This window comes from Saccopteryx bilineata, chromosome 7 (assembly GCF_036850765.1).
Source record: "Saccopteryx bilineata isolate mSacBil1 chromosome 7, mSacBil1_pri_phased_curated, whole genome shotgun sequence".
Classification (NCBI taxonomy): Eukaryota; Metazoa; Chordata; class Mammalia; order Chiroptera; family Emballonuridae; genus Saccopteryx; species Saccopteryx bilineata.
In genome coordinates this window covers 41,531,559-41,550,772 of record NC_089496.1, presented here as the reverse complement: position 1 = coordinate 41,550,772, position 19,214 = coordinate 41,531,559, and the positions used below count along the sequence as shown (strand labels likewise).

Sequence of the window (19,214 nt, the reverse complement as noted above, 5' to 3'; positions counted from 1 at the left end):
TGAACATTAGTTGCTTTCTCATATAAATGCATAAGGATTTATTCAGTTATTTGCACTAGACTTAGTGAAAACATTGTATTTGAGTTTTTAATTGTACTATGAAAATTATTGGAGGTTATAGAGTCACTTATAGGCTTGGAAATTTAAGAGAATAATGCATGCCTTGAAAGTGCTAAAATTGGGCAAGCAATTATGAACTCTGTTTTTATCTTTTTTGAGCTTTTCTGGTGTTTCCCCCCCTTTACTTGTAAATAACAATTCAGGTAGGGAATTGGTTCTAATCAACACACATACTGTATTCCCCTCCTCCACTCATGGGGGGAGCATAAAAAGTTACTAGTCTGGCCTCTTTAAACTTGCTAGGCACATACATTCCCTTTTAATCTAAATTTCAAGTTTCCTGCTGATTTGTTAACCCATAGATATTTCAGTGGTGGACAGAGTGACAACATAGCCCCCAAAACAGTACACACTTTAGTAATTTAGAATAGGGAGAGACTTTGGGGGGGCATTATGAAACTTCAAGTGGGTCCTGGTAAAAGAATAGAGAAGAAGATGAAAGTCTTTTAGAAATGGGTGGGATGAAAAGCATCCACTAAGCAGGGAAGGTAGAACTGTGCAAATCAAATAGACTATTAGAGAAGTACAGAAAATCAGAAGGTGGTTATATGGGTGATAGAAACATAATGTTGAAGTCAGGGAAGTCTTCTTAGTCGAGTTTCAGAAAGGAAGACTTGTGGCAAGGTTAAAGAGAAAGAATAAGTATTGAGAAAGAACCAATAGATTTATGTATAAGACCATGGAGCATATGTAATGACAACCAATATATACTGGGTTAAGGAGTAAAGTGGTGGTGAAATAATTGAATGCAGTGGCAGTAGATTACAGGGGTCAGGAACCTATGGCTTGTGAGCCAGATGTGTCTCTTTTGATGGCTGCATCTGGCTCACAGACAAATCTTTAATAAAAAAATAATGTTAAAAATATAAAACATTCTCATGTATTACAATCCATTCATTTCCTACCGCTCATGTTCATGGTTGCGGGTGGCTGGAGCCAATCACAGCTGTCCTCCGGGACAACACCAAATTTTAATTGGATAATGTGTAATGTACATGGGTCGTTGTATGCCTCTCACGGAATTACATTTTAAAATATGTGGCGTTCATGGCTCTCTCAGCCAGAAAGGTTCCCGACCCCTGGGCTAGTAAATTAGTAAGTAATTAGTAAAGAATAAATACCAATGGAAGTTACTGGAGGGCATTTGAATCTAATAAAGCCTACTTCCCATTCTCTATACCAGGGGTTCCCAAACTACAGGCCCACAGGCTGCATGCGACCTCCTGAGGCCATTTATCTACCCCCCCCCCACACTTCTGGAAGGGGCACCTCTTTCATTGGTGGCCAGTGAGAGGAGCATAGTTCCCATTGAAATACTGGTCAGTTTGTTGATTTAAATTTACTTGTTCTTTATTTTAAATATTGTATTTGTTCCCGTTTTGTTTTTTTACTTTAAAATAAGATATGTGCAGTGTGCCTAGGGATTTGTTCATAGTTTTTTTTATAGTCTGGCCCTCCAACGGTCTGAGGGACAGTGAACTGGTCCCCTGTGTAAAAAGTTTGGGGACCCCTGCTCTGTACCAGTGGTCGGCAAACTCATTAGTCAACAGAGCCAAGTATCAATAGTACAACAATTGAAATTTCTTTTGAGAGCCAAATTTTTTAAACTTAAAACTATATAGGCAGGCACATTCCTTACTGAGGTAGCACCTGCACGTGGTATTTTGTGGAAGAGCCGCACTCAAGGGGCCAAAGAGCCGCATGTGGCTTGCAAGCCGCAGTTTGCCAACCACTGCTTTATACCATTTCAGGAAGTGTAAGATCCTGAAATGCATTCTCAGTTGTCAAATTGATAATTATTTTGTTAGTGATAATTAGAATTATGACTATTGATATCTTTGGTGTGCCAATGTTTTATTTATATTATTTTTAATCCTTAAATCATTAATGTAGATGTTATCACCTACTTTTTACAGTTGAGGAAACTGAGACTTAGAATTTTAAGTAACTTTTTGGAACTTGGCCATTAGTTTTTTGGAACTTTTTGTTCTTCCATGTTGCTTCTTCTCTTTACTGAACTATGTTAAAAGACTGGAGTTGGGTGGGGTGCTTGTAAAAGGAAATATAAGATATTCCTCTTCCTATAAAAAAGTGGAAGAGAGATTTTAGTTATGCACACAGTACTTTGTGCTAACTATATATTCTGTTTAAAATGTCTTAATGTTGTAGTAATATAATGTTATAGTAATTAAATATATAGAAATATAAAAAATATGGAAGATATATAAAAGTAATTAAGCTATAATATTAAAATTAATTAGGGAAATTAAAGTTATGCCATCTGGATAGGAATTAATATAGTGTGTGCAGATGTAATAAACAGACTTGGACTTTCGAGCAGGGCCCAGTTAGTGTGTGTGTAAAGTTATGCATAGATAAGAAGTGGCTTGATGTCATAACTCTGTAAGTTAACATAAACAAGAAGCTTCCCTAGGAACATCTTAAAAGTGGCTTGATGTAACATTTCAGTAGATTAACATAAAAAGGGCTCCCTGTGAGGTACTCTCAAAAAGATGGTTTGAGGTGATAATCCTGTAGATTGACACCTGTTATAAGGCGTTGGCCAGAAAAGGTACTAAAGCTGAAGGGTCCCCTGCTGAGGTAGTCACCCAGACTCCAATTGAACCTGGACTGTCTCCACACTGCTCTGAGCTCTGACCAAAGACAACCGAGAGGAGCACGCCGATCGGTGTTAGATTCAGGGAGTACTGATATGCTGGGGCTGCCAAGAGTGTAACTATTGAAGGAACAGGGAGTGCTGATAGGGCCCCTATGAGGCTGAGAACAAAGAAGGTCAGAGACCCTTATCAGAAGTTTATGTTTGAAATTCGCCACTAAGCTAAAACCGGCCCCTGTTGCTATGCTGCGTGCGACCTCCCTAGCCAATAGCTAAACTGCCACATCTGCTTCTGTATATGCTTGCTCACTTAGGATATATAAGGACCTGGCTGTAAGCGCCAGGCACGGCTTCTGTTTGCAGCTCCTTGTGAGCACGGTGTCTCCGGACATCTTGGGAGTTTGCCCCTGCGCAGGTTAAACTGGCCAATAAAGTAACATCTAAACTCCTGAAAGTCTCCAACGTTTGTTCTTGTACCCGGTGGATGCAACAGTGGGGCCCCCTTAAGCTGTACCCAGGCATGTCAAAAGGATTTGTGAGTAAAAATTGCCTGTGTGATTCCTGCAACTAACTTGTTGTGTCAGTCGTGCTTTTCCTCGGTGGCAGTTAGTGTTGGCACTGATCAGTAGAATCCTCATAGCCGCCTCAAAAGTAGTCTGGAAGAGGCTGCCAGCCCTGCTGATAAGCAGGAGTGTCCCTGCACTGGGAAGTCGAATCCGGGACGCCTGATTGACCTAGAGCTTGGGCTCTACTGGGACACTTCTAAAAGGATTCCTTCCAATAAACTCCTCTACCATTCATATATTTAATTTTAAAAATATTTTTATTTGGAGATGAGAAACTCTTTTTATCCATGATAATGACAGATTGAGAGGAAAGGTAGGACAGGCCAGAGAGGCAACATTAAGAAAAGTAAGAGTGAAATTTATTTTTTTTGTGTGAGAATTTCAAATATGTTATACATTTTAGGTAGTAATGTACCTCAGAAGGCCAGCCTCTTCATGGAAATCACACAGTGGTAATTAGGGGGGTTATACTGTGTACTGTATCTTCAGATCATAAAACCCTAGAATTTATTGTAATATAATATGATTTATTGAATGTGATTCCATCAACCAGGAATTAGTTATTGGTGAAAGAGTCCAAACAGATCTCTAGTTTGCTATTATAAACCCTTTATTCAGAAACAGTAGAAAAAGGAATGCTTTAATTACTTCAGGGATTAAACATTCTTACAGGACTTTCAAGTCCTTTTGGAGGAACTAAGATAGAAATTTTTACTGTACTTATTTTTTTATTTTTATTTATTTGTTTTTAGTGAGAGGAGGGGAGGCAGAGACAGACTCCTGCATGCAGCCTGGCTGGGATCCACTCAGCAAGCCCACTGGGGGCAATGCTCTGCCCATCTGGGCTGTTGCTCCAATGGAGCCTTTTTTTTGCTCCTGAGATGGAGTCCAGGGAGCCATCCTCAGCCCTTGAGGCCAACTCGCTTGAACCAATCAAGGTATGGCTGTGAGAGGAGGAAGGGGGAGAAAAGGAGAGAGAGAAAGAGAAAGAGGGAGAGAAAAGGGGAGGGGTGGAGAAGCAGATGGTCGCTTCTCCTGTGTGCCCTGATCGGGAATTGAACCTGGGACATCCACACATGGGGCTGCCGCTCTACCACTGAGCATACTGGCCAGGGCCTGTACTTATTTTAGTTTCATATTCAGCTGCAAAACAACGTCTAGTTTACATTTTGTTAAATTGGTATAAGAAATATTTTTGAAAACTTTTAAAAAGTAATTTTTTTAAATTTATTCATTTTTTAGAGAGGAGAGGGAGAGAGAGAGAGAGAGAGAGAGAGAGAGAGAGAGAGAGAGAGAGGAGAGACAGAGAGAGAGAAGGGGGGGAGGAGCTGGAAGCATCAACTCCCATATGTGCCTTGACCAGGCAAGCCCAGGGTTTCGAACCGGTGACCTCAGCATTTCCAGGTCGACGCTTTATCCACTGCGCCACCACAGGTCAGGCTTAAAAAGTAATTTTAAAATAAGCCTCTGCTAAAACAAGTTGACTTACTCCAGTTAATATGAATTAACATGATCATACAGAACTATTTATTTCTGCTTTGGTTAGTATAATTTTAAATTTATTTTTATTTATTTTTTCATTGGTTTGAGAGAGAGAGAGAGTGGTTTGAGGGAAGGAGGAAAGAGGAATAAGCATCAACTCATTTTTCCACTAACTTGTGCACCACTGATTGCTTCTCACACATGCTGTGACTGAGCTGAACCAGCGACCCTGGGATTGAACAGGCAACTTCAGCGCTCTGGGACAGTGCTCTAACCATTGTGCTACTGGCCAGGGTTGGTTAGTATGTTTTTTTAAACAAAGAAAAACAACTATATTAATATCCACTGAGTTTCTGAGAAGAATCAAATAGAATCTTGTAGTACAGTCAAAATCTGTTGCTTTTCTTGGGGAGGAAAAATAATTTTCTTTATAGCCTATAACTTCTTCTGGCTGGACTAATAGATTAACACGGGACAGATTAATGGAATAGTTAAATTTATTATGTATGTACATACAGGGCTTCCCTTAGAAGGTGGAACCTGAAGACAGATCAATGGGCTAAGGCTTATATGCCATCTTGAGCTAAGGAGAAGGGTGTGTGTGTGTGTGTGTCTGTCTGTCTGTCTGTCTATGGTTTCAAATTTCAAACGGGAGGAAGGCAATTCAAGTGGAGATGGCAAAGCAAATGTTTGGGAGATAAATGTTTGCTGGGCCATCTTTAACAATGGGACACGATCAAACAGGCCTTGCTAGGTTCCTCTTGTCTAATATACTTAGTTTATATTAAACTATAGCTATCTTTTGATGGTATCTCTCTTCCTGGATCAGGTCCTTTATAAAATTCTTGTATGGAAGTGCCCTGGCTAGTGGCACAGTAGATAAAGTGTTGTCCTGGAGTGCAGAGGTCACCAGTTCTAGCTTGGGGGCTCAACTGTGAGGGCACTGGCTTGAATCCTGAGTTGGCCAATTCGAGCCATGGTCAAGGCACACGAGCAATCAATGACATAACTAAGTGGAAGAGTAATGCCTCTCTCTCTTTCTCTCCTCCTTCTTTAAATACATACATACATACATATATACATACATTCTTGTAGGCAGTTAGGTCAAAGATTTTCCCAAGTTTTTTGTTTATTAAAAAGTAACTAATTTAAAATAATTAATATCCCAAAAAGCATATTTTAAGGTGGCAAATCCTACTTCCCCTCTTTTGTTATTATGGCTCTATTAGTACACAGTACTGCCACTAACTGTTTACTTGCATGTTCTCATTGCACCCTCTCTTTGTTCCCAGCACTTTCTTATATTTTTCTGAAGCTAGAAACGGGAGAGACAGACAGACTCCCGCATGCGCCTGACCGGGATCCACCTGGCACGCCCACCAGGGGGCGATGCTCTGCCCACCAGGGGACGATGCTCTGCCCCTCTGGGGCATCGCTCTGCCGCGACCAGAACCACTCTAACGCCTGGGGCCTGGGGCCGAGGCCAAGGAGCCATCCCCAGCGCCTGGGCCATCTTTGCTCCAATGGAGCCTCGGCTGCGGGAGGGGAAGAGAGAGACAGAGAGGAAGGAGAGGGGGAGGGGTGGAGAAACAGACGGGCGCTTCTCCTATGTGCCTTGGCCGGGAATCGAACCCGGGACTTCTGCATGCCAGGCCAATGCTCTACCACTGAGCCAACCAGCCAGGGCCTTCCCAGCACTTTTTAATTGAACGTCTGAACCTTTATTAGTAGACTTCATTAATGGTTGCGAGTCTCATTCCAGTTTTCTAAAGGGCAGTGACTCACCCTAAGACATCAGTCCAACCTCTAAGTCAATTGGAATTTGGTTCTCTTAACATTTCTCTCTTACTTTGTCTCTAGTATTAGAGGAGGGAAAATTGTCAGTTAGAATACAGCAAGTGGGGGGAAGAGAAAAATTTCCCTTTCAGCACTGGTACTTTTGGTTGGTTGAATAATCAAAATGATGTGAGACAGATTAACAAGAGAAAACCAAATTTAATTTCCAGTGCATGGGAAACTCGCATGTCATAAGAGAGTCAGAGACAGAAAGGGAAAATATGGCATATATGGGTATAGATGGCATTCAGAGGGAAGGATGAGGTAAGGTGCATAGGAACTTAAGCGGAGAGGAAAGTCATGCAGGAGGATAAGAAGAGCAGATGTTCAGTAATTAGTAGTTTGCCTTGCCATATAGTTAGGTCAAAAAGGTAATCTCTTATAACCACTTATTATGGGCAGGACCCCTAGTTTAACTTCTAGGTAATTGGGTTGCAATGGGGGCAGAAGTATCTCTTGAGCCTGCAGAGATTCAGTTGCTTTTAGCTCAAAATAATCCTTATAACCTAGGTACATCTTGGAATGACTTGTTCTGAACTCTTCAAAAGTTTAAACGGATTGAAGTAGAACTTTGCTTTGGAAAATATATTTCCATATGCTGTTATTTTTAGGAAAGAGCCAGAAAGAGGGACAAATGATAGCAAAATGATTTTAAGATAATATTTACATTGGGCTTTCTTTTACATTTCTCCTCATAGCCTTTTTTTAATGTATATATGTTGTTTAGTTAATACCTTCACCTTCTTTGATCCAGTCCCTTTTCCCTCTGACAGCTGTCTGTTTCCTGTGACCCTGCCTCTGTTTCTGTTTAATTCCTCAGTTTATTATGTTAATGAAATTCCACATATAAGTGAGATAATATGGTATTTGCCTTTCTATGCCTGGCTTATCATAATAGTTTCCAAGTTCATCCATGTTGTCGCAAAAGGTAAAATTTCCTTCTTCTGCATGGCCACGTAGTATTTCATTGTGTATGTTACCACTGCTTTTTAATCCACTCGTCCACTGAGGGACACTTGGGCTATTTCCAGATCTTGGCTGTTGTAAACAATGCTGCGATAAACACAGGGGTACATTTCTTCTTTTGAATCAGTGATTTGGTATTCATAGGATATATTCCTAAAGGTGGGATAGCTTGATCAAAGGGCATTCCATTTTTAATTTTTTGAGGAATCTCCATACTGTTTTCCACAGTGGCCGCACCAGTCTGCATTCCCACCAGCAGTGCAGGAGGGTTCCCTTTTTTCCACATCCTCACCAGTGCTTATTCTGTGTTGTTTTGTTAATAACCGCCATTCTGACAGGTGTGAGGTGGTATCTCATTGTGGTTTTAATTTGCATTTCTCTAATGATTAGTGATGTTGAACATTTTTTCATATGCCTATTGGCCATCTGTATGTCCTCTTTGGAGAAGTGTCTGTTCATTTCTTTTGCCCATTTTTTGATTGGATTGTTTACCTTCCTGGTGTTGAGTTTTTCAAGTTTTTTTTTTTATAAATTTTGGTTATTAACCCCTCATCAGATATATTGGCGAATATATTCTCCCATTGTGTGGGTTGTCTTTTTATTTTGTTAATGGTGTCTTTTGTTGTGCAAAAGCTTTTTAGTTTCATATAGTCCCATTTGTTCATCCTGTCCTTTATTTCACTTGCCTGTAGAGATAAAGCAGCAAAAATTTTGTTATGAGAGATATCAGAGAGTTTACTGCCTATGTTTTTCTTCCAAGATGTTTATGGTTTCACAACTTACATTTAAGTCTTTTATCCATTTTGAGTTTATTGTGAATTGTGTAAGATGGTGATCCAGTTTCATTTTTTTGCAAGTAGTACCTGTTTAATTTTCCCAACATCATTTGTTAAAGAGACTGTCTTTACTCCATTGTATGCTCTTACCTCCTTTGTTAAATATCAATTGTCCATATAGGTGTGGGTTTATTTCTAGGTTCTCTGTTCTGTTCCATTGATCTGTATGCCTGTTCTTATGCCAGTACCAAGCTGTTTTGAGTATGATGGCCCTGTGGTATAACTTGATATCAGGAAGTGTGATACCCCCAACTTTATTCTTCTTTTTCAGGATTGCTGAGGCTATTCGTGTTCTTTTTTGGTTCCATATAAATTTTTGAAATATTTGTTTTATATCTGTGAAGTATGTCATTGGTATTTTAATAAGAACTGCATTGAATTTATAGATTGTTTTGGGTGATACATTTTTTTTTTTTTTTTTTTGTATTTTTCTGAAGCTGGAAATGGGGAGAGACAGTCAAACAGACTCCCGCATGTGCCTGACCGGGATCCACCCGGCACGCCCACCAGGGGCGACGCTCTGCCCACCAGGGGGCGATGCTCTGCCCCTCCGGGGCGTCGCTTTGCCGGGACCAGAGCCACTCTAGCGCCTGGGGCAGAGGCCAAGGAGCCATCCCCAGCGCCCGGGCCATCTTTGCTGCAATGGAGCCTTGGCTGCGGGAGGGGAAGAGAGATACAGAGAGGAAGGGGAGGGTGGAGAAGCAAATGGGCAAACCCGGGTCCCCCGCATGCTAGGCCGATGCTCTACCGCTGAGCCAACCGGCCAGGGCCTATAGAGACATTTTAATGATGTTTATTCTTCCTATCCATGAACACAGTATATGCTTCCACTTCTTTGTATCTTTCTTGATTTCCTTTATCAATGTTTTATAATTTTCCAAGTACAAGTCTTTAACCTCTTTGGTTAAATTTACTCCTAGGTACTTTATTATTATTTTTATTGCAATAGTGAAGGGGATTGTTTCCTTAATTTCTCTTTCAGACAGTTCATTGTTGGTGTATAAAAATGCCACTGATTTCTGAATATTGATTTTATATCCTGCCACCTTGCTGAATTCATTTATCAGGTCCAGTAGTTTTTTGACTGAGACTTTAGGGTTTTCTATATACAATAGCATATCATCTGCAAATAATGATAGTTTTACTTCTTTTTTTCCAATTTGGATGTCTTTTATTTCTTCTTGTTGTCTGATTGCTGTGGCTAGGACTTCCAGAACTATGTTGAATAAGAGTGGTGAAAGGGGGCACCCCTGCCTTGTTCCTGATCTTAAAGGGATTTCTTTTAATTTTTGCCCATTGATTATGATGTTGGCTTTGGGTTTGTCATAGATGGCCTTTAGCATGTTGAGGTATGATCCCTGTATTCCCACTTTGCTGAGAGTTTTGATTATAAATGGGTGCTGGATTTTATCAAATACTTTTTCTGCATCTATTGATATTATCATGTGATTTTTATCCTTTCTTTTGTTTATGTGTTTAATCATATTGATTGAATTGCTGATATTGTGCCAACCTTGTCTCCCTAGAATAAATCCCACCTGATTATGATGTATGATTTTTTTTCATTTATTGCTGGATCCGGTTTGCTAATATTTTGTTGAGAATTTTGGCATCTAATTTCATCAGGGATATTGGTCTGTAGTTTTCTTTCTTTGTAGTGTCTTTGCTTGGTTTTGGAATCAGTATTATATAAGCTTGCCTCATAAAAGGAGCTTGGAAGTCTTCCCTCCTCTTGAATTTTTTGAAATAACTTGAGAAGGATAGGAGTTAGTTCTTCTTTGAATATTTGGTAAAATTCGCCTGTGAAGCCATCTGGCCCAGGACTTTTGTTTGTTGGGAGGTTTTTTTTTGTTTTGTTTTTTGTTTTTACAGGGACAGAGAGAGAGTCAGAGAGAGGGATAGATAAGGACAGACAGACAGGAATGAAGGGAGATGAGAAGCATCAAAATCAGTTTTTCATTGTGACACTTCAGTTGTCCATTGATTGCTTTCTCATATGTGCCTTGACCACGGGCCTTCAGCAGACCGAGTAACCCCTTGCTTGAGCCAGTGACCTTGGGTCCAAGCTGGTGAGCTTTTTTGTTCAAGCCAGATGAGCCTGCACTCAAGCTGGCAACCTCAGGGTCTCGAACCTGGGTCCTCCACGTCCCAGTCTGATGCTCTATCCACTGCACTACTACCTGGTCAGGCTGTTGGGAGTTTTTAATAACTGTTTCAATCTCATTTGATGAAATTGGTCTGTTTAGGTTTTCTGATTCTTCTATATTGATTTTTGAAAGATTATGTTTCAAGGAATTTGTCCCTTTTGCCTAGGTTGTCTTAATTTTATGGCATACAGTTCTTCATAGTATTTTCTTACAATCCTTTGTATTTCTGCTGTGTCAGTTGTTCTCCTCTCTCATTTCTAATTTTATTTATTTGAGTCCTCTCTCTTTTTTTTCTTGGTGAGTCTGGTTAAAGGTTAATCGATCTTGTTTACCTTTTCAAAGAACCAGCTCTTGGTTTCATTGATCCTCGGTATTGTTTTTTTAGCCTCTATGTCATTTATTTCTGCTCTGATCTTTATTACTTCCTTCCTTCTACTTCCTCTGGGTTTTACTTGCTGTTCTTTTTCTAGTTCTTTTAGATGCAGGGTTAAATTGTATATTTGAGCTTTTCCTAGCTTCTTAGGGTATGCCTGTAGTGCTATGAACTTCCCTCTCAGGACTGCTTTTGCCATGTACCATACATTTTGAGTTGTTGTATGTTCGTTTTCATTTGTTTCAAGGAAATTTTTTTATTTCTTCCTTGATCTCATTGTGAACTCAATCATTATTTAATAACATGCTATTTAATTTCCAAGTGTTTGAGTGTTTTTCAGTTTTTATATTATAGTTGATTTCTAGTTTCATACCACTGTGATCCAAGAAGATGCTTGATATGATTTCAATCTTCTTAAATTTGTTAAGACTCGTTTGGTGTCCTAGCATGTGGTCTATCATAGAGAATGTACCATGAGCACTTGAAAAGAATGTGTATTCTGCTGCTTTAGGGTGAAAGGTTCTGAAGATATCTATTAAATCCAGCTGATCTAGTGTGTCCTTTAAGTCTGCTTTTTCTTTGTTAATTTTCTTTCTTTAGGATCTATCCAGTGATGTTAGTGGGGTATTAAAATCCCCTACTGTTATAGTATTGCCATTGATCTTGCCCTTTATGCCCATCAAAATCTGCTTTATATATTTAGGTGCTCCTATATTAGGTGCATAGATATTTATAATGGTTATATCCTCCTGTTGGATTGCTCCCTTTATCATTATGTAGTGGACTTCTTTATCTCTTACTATATTCTTTGTTTTAAAGTCTATTTTGTCTGATATAAATATTGCTATCCCAGCCTTTTTTTCATTTCCATTTGCATGAAATATTTTTTTCCATCCCTTTACCTTCAGTCTATGTGTATCTTTTGTTTTGAGGTGTGTCTCTTTTAGACAGCATATGTATGGGTCCTGTTTTCTTATCCATGCAGCTACCCTATGTCTTTTGATTGGACCGTTTACTCCATTTACATTTAAGGATATGTAGTTGTTTATTGCTATTTTATTCTTTAAATCTACATTCTTCTTTTACTAGATATTTTCCCCCTTTGTTCTGTTTACAGCAGGCCCTTAACATTTCTTGTAGCATTGATTTGGTTGTAATGAATTTCTTGAAATTTTTTTTTTGTGTCTAGGAAACTTTTTATTTCTCCTTCAATTTTAAATGATAGCCTTGCTGGATATCTTGGTTGTAGGCTCTTGTTTTGCATTACTTTGAATATTTCTTGCCATTCTCTTTTGGCCTCTAATGTTTCTGTTGAGAAGTCAGATGTCATCCTTATGGGGGCTCCTCTGTAGGTAATAGACTGCTTTCCTTTTACAGTTTTTAGTATTCTTTCTTTATCTCTTAATTTTTATATTTTAATTATGATGTGTCTTGGTTTTGGCCTTTTTGGGTTCATTCTTAATGGAACTCTCTGTGCTTCTTGAACTTGTTTGACTTTTCCTTCATCAGTTTAGGGAAGTTTTCAGCTATGATTTCTTCAATCAGACTCTCTATCCTTTGTCCTTTCTCTTCTCCTTCAGGAACCCCTATGATGTGGATGTTATTTCTCTTCATGTTGTCACAGAGCTCTCTTAGAGTTTCCTCAGACTTTTTGAGCCTATTTTCTTTTTGCTGCTCTGCTTCCATGCTTTTGTTTATCTTGTCCTCTAACTTACTAATTTGATCCTCAGCTTTATCCATCCTGCTTTTAATTCCTTCTAGTGTGGTCTTCATTTCTGGTATTATATTTGTCATTTCTGACTGATTCTTTTTTATTATTTCAATGTCCTTTTTTTATACTTGCTGTCTCTTTATTTAGGTGCTTGTTGTGTTCATCCATTGAGCTTCTGTTTGGGTGGTAGACCTGCTTCCCTTTGCTGGTATTGCTGGTTCCAGGAAAAATATTCACTTTAGATTTGGAGAGTGATTCAGCCCAGGGGTTAGGGTGGCTGTCCCTTAAAGTGTTTCTTCCTGATTACACTCTCCTAGATTACACTCTCTTTCTGCTACTCTGGTCCCCTCATCTCTGCCCATCCCCCGGAACCCCGGTTGAGTGGTTGTGAAAGAGGTTTTCTGTGTGGTCTCTTTAAGAAGAATCCTGGGCATGGAAACAACCAAAAAGCCCGTCAATAGATGACTGGATAAAGAAGATGTGGCACATACACACTATGGAATACTACTCAGCCATAAGAAATGATGACATCGGAACACTTACAGCAAAATGGTGGGATCTTGATAACATGATACGAAGCGAAATAAGTAAATCAGAAAAAACCAGGAACTGCATTATTCCATACATAGGTGGGACATAAAAGTGAAACTAAGAGACATTGATAAGAGTGTGGTGGTTACGGGGGAGAGGGGGGAATGGGAGAGGGAAAGGGGGAGGGGGAAGGGCACAAAGAAAACAAGATAGAAGGTGACAGAGGACAATCTGACTTTGGGTGATGGGTATGCAACATAATTGAACGACAAGATACCCTGGACCTGTTATCTTTGAATATATGTATCCTGATTTATTGATGTCACCCCATTAAAAAAATAAAATTATTAAAAAAAAAAAAAAGAAGAATCCTGGGTCTGAGAAATCTGTCTCTTTCTTACAAACAGTATCCTGGCTTGTTTTGCAGCTAAATACTGCCTGTATGCCTCTTCTAAGCTCTGGGGCTGCAGGCTGGGGCTTCATTCCTGGATCCCAGGACCCTCTCCTCTCTGCTAAGCTCACCTCCTATGATGTGAGTCCCTCTTGGCTGACACTCGCTCCCGGGAGCTGGTCAGCCCTCTCCGTGTTTCCACTTTCCTACCAGTCTCAGTGTGATTTCTTCAGTGATCCTTGGTTAAAGAGTCTTCTTAGTTTAGTCCAAAGTTGGTTTTTCCAGATGATTGTTCTTAAAATTAAGTTGTAATCCACTTTGGTTCTAGGAGGTGGAAGTTGGTACGTCTGCCTACTCCATTGCCATCTTGCCGCCCCTTTATAACTCTCTTTCTTAATTTACTGGATAAACAATGGATAAATACAAAAGAAATATACATATTTACTTTGTTTCATTTTGCTTCATAAGTATTTATAACAGGATAAACATAAAGAAATCCAGGTGAAAACAAAATAAGGGTAGAGTATAATATAAAACAATAGATAAGATTAATTCAGGCCTGTTATTTTTTGGACAGAGTTAGGATAAAAACTTTGACTTCTATTTTATTAGAATCAACGCAAAGAGAATCTGTTATGAGACTCACAGTATCTATAATATAAAAGCAAACCAGTTACTTTCTTGATACTGAAAACTGAAAATGTGATTTTTTTCCCCCCCATTGGATTTAGAAGGGGATAGCATGTTGTCTAGTACTAATATTTTGGACATAATTCCAAAGTATAGTTAATCTAAATAAATGCACTGTTTTATGAAATTAATAATACGGTGTTTGAGTGTATGTGTGTATATATCTATATATCTATATTTATCTATATTTATCTATATCTATATGGTTTTCTGGTTGACTTGATCCAAGGATAAAATTTAGAATAAACAATCAAATATATGGGGTATTTTTATTCTAAAAAATAAAATGCATCTCTCTCAATTCTTCATGATTGTGTGTGTATATAATTAACAATGTTTTTCATGGGACTTAGACAACAGAAACTTTAGAATTTATTATTTAGCAAGACCCTTGTGTTGTTAAGGCGTATCTGTTTACTTTGATAGCTGAGTGCAAGCTGTATGAGTTGATATTTTTCAATAATAATGTTTTAAAGTAATACTACTTTATTGCCAGGTAATGTAATAAGTTCTTTTATTTGCAATTTTTTTGTTGGATTCTCACAACAACCCCTTGAAAGTAAGTAGTACTGTGTTTATTCCTATTTCACAGATAAAAAAGGCAATGACTTGCTCAAGGTTATGCTCCAAGAAAATAGCAGAAATAGGATTCAGGTTCTGGTAATTCTGCCTCAGTTTCTACAACTTGATAATACTGATGACAGTTAAGAAGCCTAATGCAGGATTTGTACCCGAACTAGAAGGTTAGGAAATTCAGATAGGGTTAAGATTTTTTTTCCTCAAGAAACAGTTTCTAAGTCTACTTCATATGGATGGATGGGTGAAGAAAACTGCATCATACTTTAGCAAGTTTTGCTTGAGATAAATTTGTTTTGCCTTTCCTTAGCTTTCTTTTTTCTAATTTAAGTAATTCCAATGTTCTGGATAACTACTGTTGATATAGTCGTTATCTTAGATATTATTACTTTTATTTTTGTTTCATGAATATTAAGCTTTCAGGGAACCAAATGACTTGCCTAGGTTGTTACTTTTGTAAATAACTGAAATATGAGCAAATTAAATTACCTTAATGCCTTCTATAAAAAGTCAATTTTGGATGCATGTCTTTTTATATTTTTACAGTTTTAAAATATTTTGCACAGTTTTCTCAAGATACATGATTTATTTGAAATTATTTAATTGAAACTAAGAAAATATGTCCAGTATGTTTTGTAGCTGGTATTCCTGAAATCTGTATGAAAATTGCTAAGCCAATGCCATCATGTTATACTTAGTAAGAATTCTTGCATTTTAATGCTTGTTTGTGCACATTGATTTTGAAATGAACATCCAGTAATTTATGTTTGAAATTGCTTTAATTTTATAAATAAGAATTAACTAAATTTTATAGGTTTATTTCTATGTATAGTAATCTGACAATAAAGAAAATGTTCTTAAAATTTTAACAATTTTTGGTTAATTTTCAGGTTGATGCTTTAGAACAGATGTGGAAAGATGTTCACTTCAGAGAAAGGGGTTGTGGAAGAATGGTTGTCAGAGTTTAAGGTAATATTTGTTTTTATATAGTAATTATATTATAGAAAATTTTTGTCTGAGGTTTAAATTCTAGTGGCTTTTATTTTTTAAAATATGATTGAAAGCTAAATATCTGTGGAAGCAGAAGTATGTTCCAACAAACCTTCATTGGGAATTATTTACACATAGTAATCTTTTCAAGGAAATCAATTTTTTTTCCTTCAAAGTGGTTCAGTTTGTTTTCTCCTTTTCGTGGCAACACCACGAAGAATGCTTAGTGCCTGAGTGTTGATCTCACTCTCTCCAATCACCACTTGAAGTCCCAACTTGTGTGATGGGAGTGGGCATGATCAACAATGAGAAGATGGGAAGACATTTACCCAACTTTCTACCAGTGGATCTTTTTCTAGTTGGCTAACTCAGTGACTATATAAGGGGTGTATAATTTTTAGTTGGTTGACAAAAATAAAACTTCTGTTATTTTTATTTCATGAACTTGTCTATATGATAGCTAAAATGATGTTCCTTTAACCAGAAAATTACCTTCTCCTTGTCCTTACTGCTATACATAATTATATGAGTTCATGATCATGAGCCACAGGAATGAAGGGTTTGGGCTGCAACTGTTACCTTTTTGTGCAGCCCAGTGAGCCAAAGACCTTCAAGGGACAAACATATAGTCAGGCAAAGTCAGACTTTCTGGCTTGTTTCAGTGAGGGAAACTACATAACAGGCACCGTGTGGGGACCTTACCAAACAAAGGGAAAGATAAAATTGTTATAGGATTTAGAGGAAGGGTGTAGGTCAGATGAAATTTAAATGAAGCCGTATTTTTTTATTTTTATTTTATTTTATTTTTTTTCTTTTTCTTTTTTCTTTTTTTTTTTTTTTCTGAAGCTGGAAACAGGGAGAGACAGTCAGACAGACTCCCGCATGCGCCCGACCGGGATCCACCCGGCACGCCCACCAGGGGCGGTGCTCTGCCCCCCAGGGGGCGATGCTCTGCCCATCCTGGGCGTCGCCATATTGCGGCCAGAGCCACTCTAGCGCCTGAGGCAGAGGCCACAGGGCCATGCCCAGCGCCCGGGCCATCTTTGCTCCAATGGAGCGTTGGCTGCGGGAGGGGAAGAGAGAGACAGAGAGGAAAGCGCGGCGGAGGGGTGGAGAAGCAAATGGGCGCTTCTCCTATGTGCCCTGGCCGGGAATCGAACCCGGGTCCTCCGCACGCTAGGCCTGAAGCCGTATTTTGAAGGACGCAAAACAAAGCAGAGCTATGTAGAAATATCTGGTCTCAACTTTGAAGTAGACACAGGGTCCCGTTGTCTGGGAAACTACAAAGTCAACATCTGTGTGGAACATTTTGTTTAGAAACCCTTCCTTTGAACCTGAGTCGGAAATTGAGCCTGCTTCTCTGTGTCAAGGTGACTTAGATCTTCCAGGCAAGAGTGGGATGTTTCATTCTTAGTGATATATGTATAAACAGCGAAGTTTTTGATATCTATGATTTCAGATAATAAGGCTACCCAGTGAGTAACAATATCATAATCACTCAAAAGAGGAGGTTGTCATGACACTTTCAGCTAAAGTGTGACTTTGAGAGAAGCAATGTTTCCTACTCAGTTTGCAGCAGGCTTTACTGGTCATTGTTATTGCATCCTGATGAAAGGGGAGATTTTTACTTTTTCAGTTTTTATAGTCGTGAATTGAGTATCCTTTTATGGAATCCCTAAATTATCATAAAGTGATATAGAATATTATAAAAGTGCACTGTATAAAGTATCTCCTACATATTGTAATAGTCTGATTAAATCTTTATATGCTTTTTTGGATGCATATGTTGTCTTTGTGAATGTTTAAGATGTTTTAAAGCCATTTTTCTGCTTCAAGGGTGTTTAAAATGGTTCATCATATCATGATTTTTAAAAACAGTTTGATGAAAATTGTTAAGTTTAACAATTGAATATCACTTCTAGGGCATTCTTATGTTTAATGGTGAAGTCAAATTTGAAAAACCAAATATGGCCAGTTAGCCATTCATTTTTTAATATGGGAGTTGTGGAAAGATGGCATGATAAAAAATGAGCTGTAGGCGAGGAGTCAGCTATTAAGGCAAATAATTGAAAACCGTGACTGATTCCCTTTTCTTCTGATCTGTTTATTTATTCCCTTCCTCTCCTGGCTTGACTATAGAGATACCCTAGGAAGTGTAGCAGTGAGGGGTAATGGGGCAGTGTAGCAGTAAGGGCAGTATGTGCCCTAGTGTTTGGGGGAAAAGGTTACAGAGATGGCATGTAGAAGAGTCAGCCAGAGGAGTTACATTGGTAGGTTGGTTACTTTGAGCAAATAAGTGAATATATGGTGAATAATAGGAATTATATTTTTCTGTGTCTGAGAAAGGAATTAGAAACATGTTATTGGGAAAGGCAAGAAAGAACCCTAAGGTGTTGGATTGGAATTAGGAGAATCAGTATGAACTCATGGGTCTAAATATGTATATGATATATTTACATATATATATTTCCTTGCTTTTTTTCAAGAGATGGCCAAGAAGCAAGGCCCCCCAGTAGCAATGAGTACAACAAACACACAGATCTTGTTTTTTAAATACTATCTTCCATTTAAAGAAACTAGGATATGAATAAACAAACTATTACCTAAGTAATATTTTGTTAATAGAACATACAGGATGAGGCAAAAATAGGTTTTTGTTACATGATATATTTTAAAGTGTCTATAATTTTCATACAACATCGGGGTGGTTACCTCTTTCGTGGACTGGCATGAAATCTCTGGCAGACTGGTGGTCGAAAACCACTGGTCTAATCAATATTATAGCCAGTTAAAGAGATGTTTCCTATTCCTTTATGAATTTGGTAGGCATTCGTAAAAATTATTTTGAGTATTATTTTGAATTATGTGAATGTGTGTTGAATTTAGTTCTCTTTATATTTGATAAAGAAATTAAAGTGATGAGGCAAAATCAGCAGCATACTAGAGGTGATAGAAAAGTGCTTGAGAGCAAACCTCCTAAGTATAGTTAAAATTAGAGGATCTTTTCTTTTGAAATGATTTGTGATGTAAATTACAGTTTTGGTTAAAATTTGGCAAAATTTTAAGACATGCTTCATACTGAAGTATCATTTGGCAGACGATTTTTAAAAAAATACAAGGATGTGATATGGGTTGGGTAGAAGAGAATTAATGAATGTTACACATAAGATTGGATTCGAGTCATTTATATAAATTTGTTTTTAGGTGAGAGGAGGGGAGATAGAAAGACAGACTCCCACATACACCCCACCCGGGATCCACCTGGCAACCCCACTCTAGGGCTGATGCTTGAATCAACTGAGCTGTCCTTGGCACTTGAGCTGATGCTCAGACCAGGTGATCTCTCCTCGGCACCCATGACCAATGCTTGAACCAGTCGAGC

At 38.4% G+C, this 19,214-nt stretch overlaps 1 protein-coding gene across 2 annotated transcripts in view; it reads left to right on the top strand.

Annotated features, from left to right (window-relative positions):
• Window positions 1-19,214, top strand: part of HYCC1 (hyccin PI4KA lipid kinase complex subunit 1) — a 68,655-nt gene that overhangs the window by 9,312 nt on the left and 40,129 nt on the right. For both annotated transcript variants that reach the window (XM_066239515.1, XM_066239516.1), the window contains exon 2: window positions 15,733-15,811. In XM_066239515.1, the coding sequence (XP_066095612.1) occupies window positions 15,761-15,811 (51 nt within the window). In that variant the 5' untranslated portion in view covers window positions 15,733-15,760. The remainder of the gene's footprint in view (window positions 1-15,732; window positions 15,812-19,214) is intronic.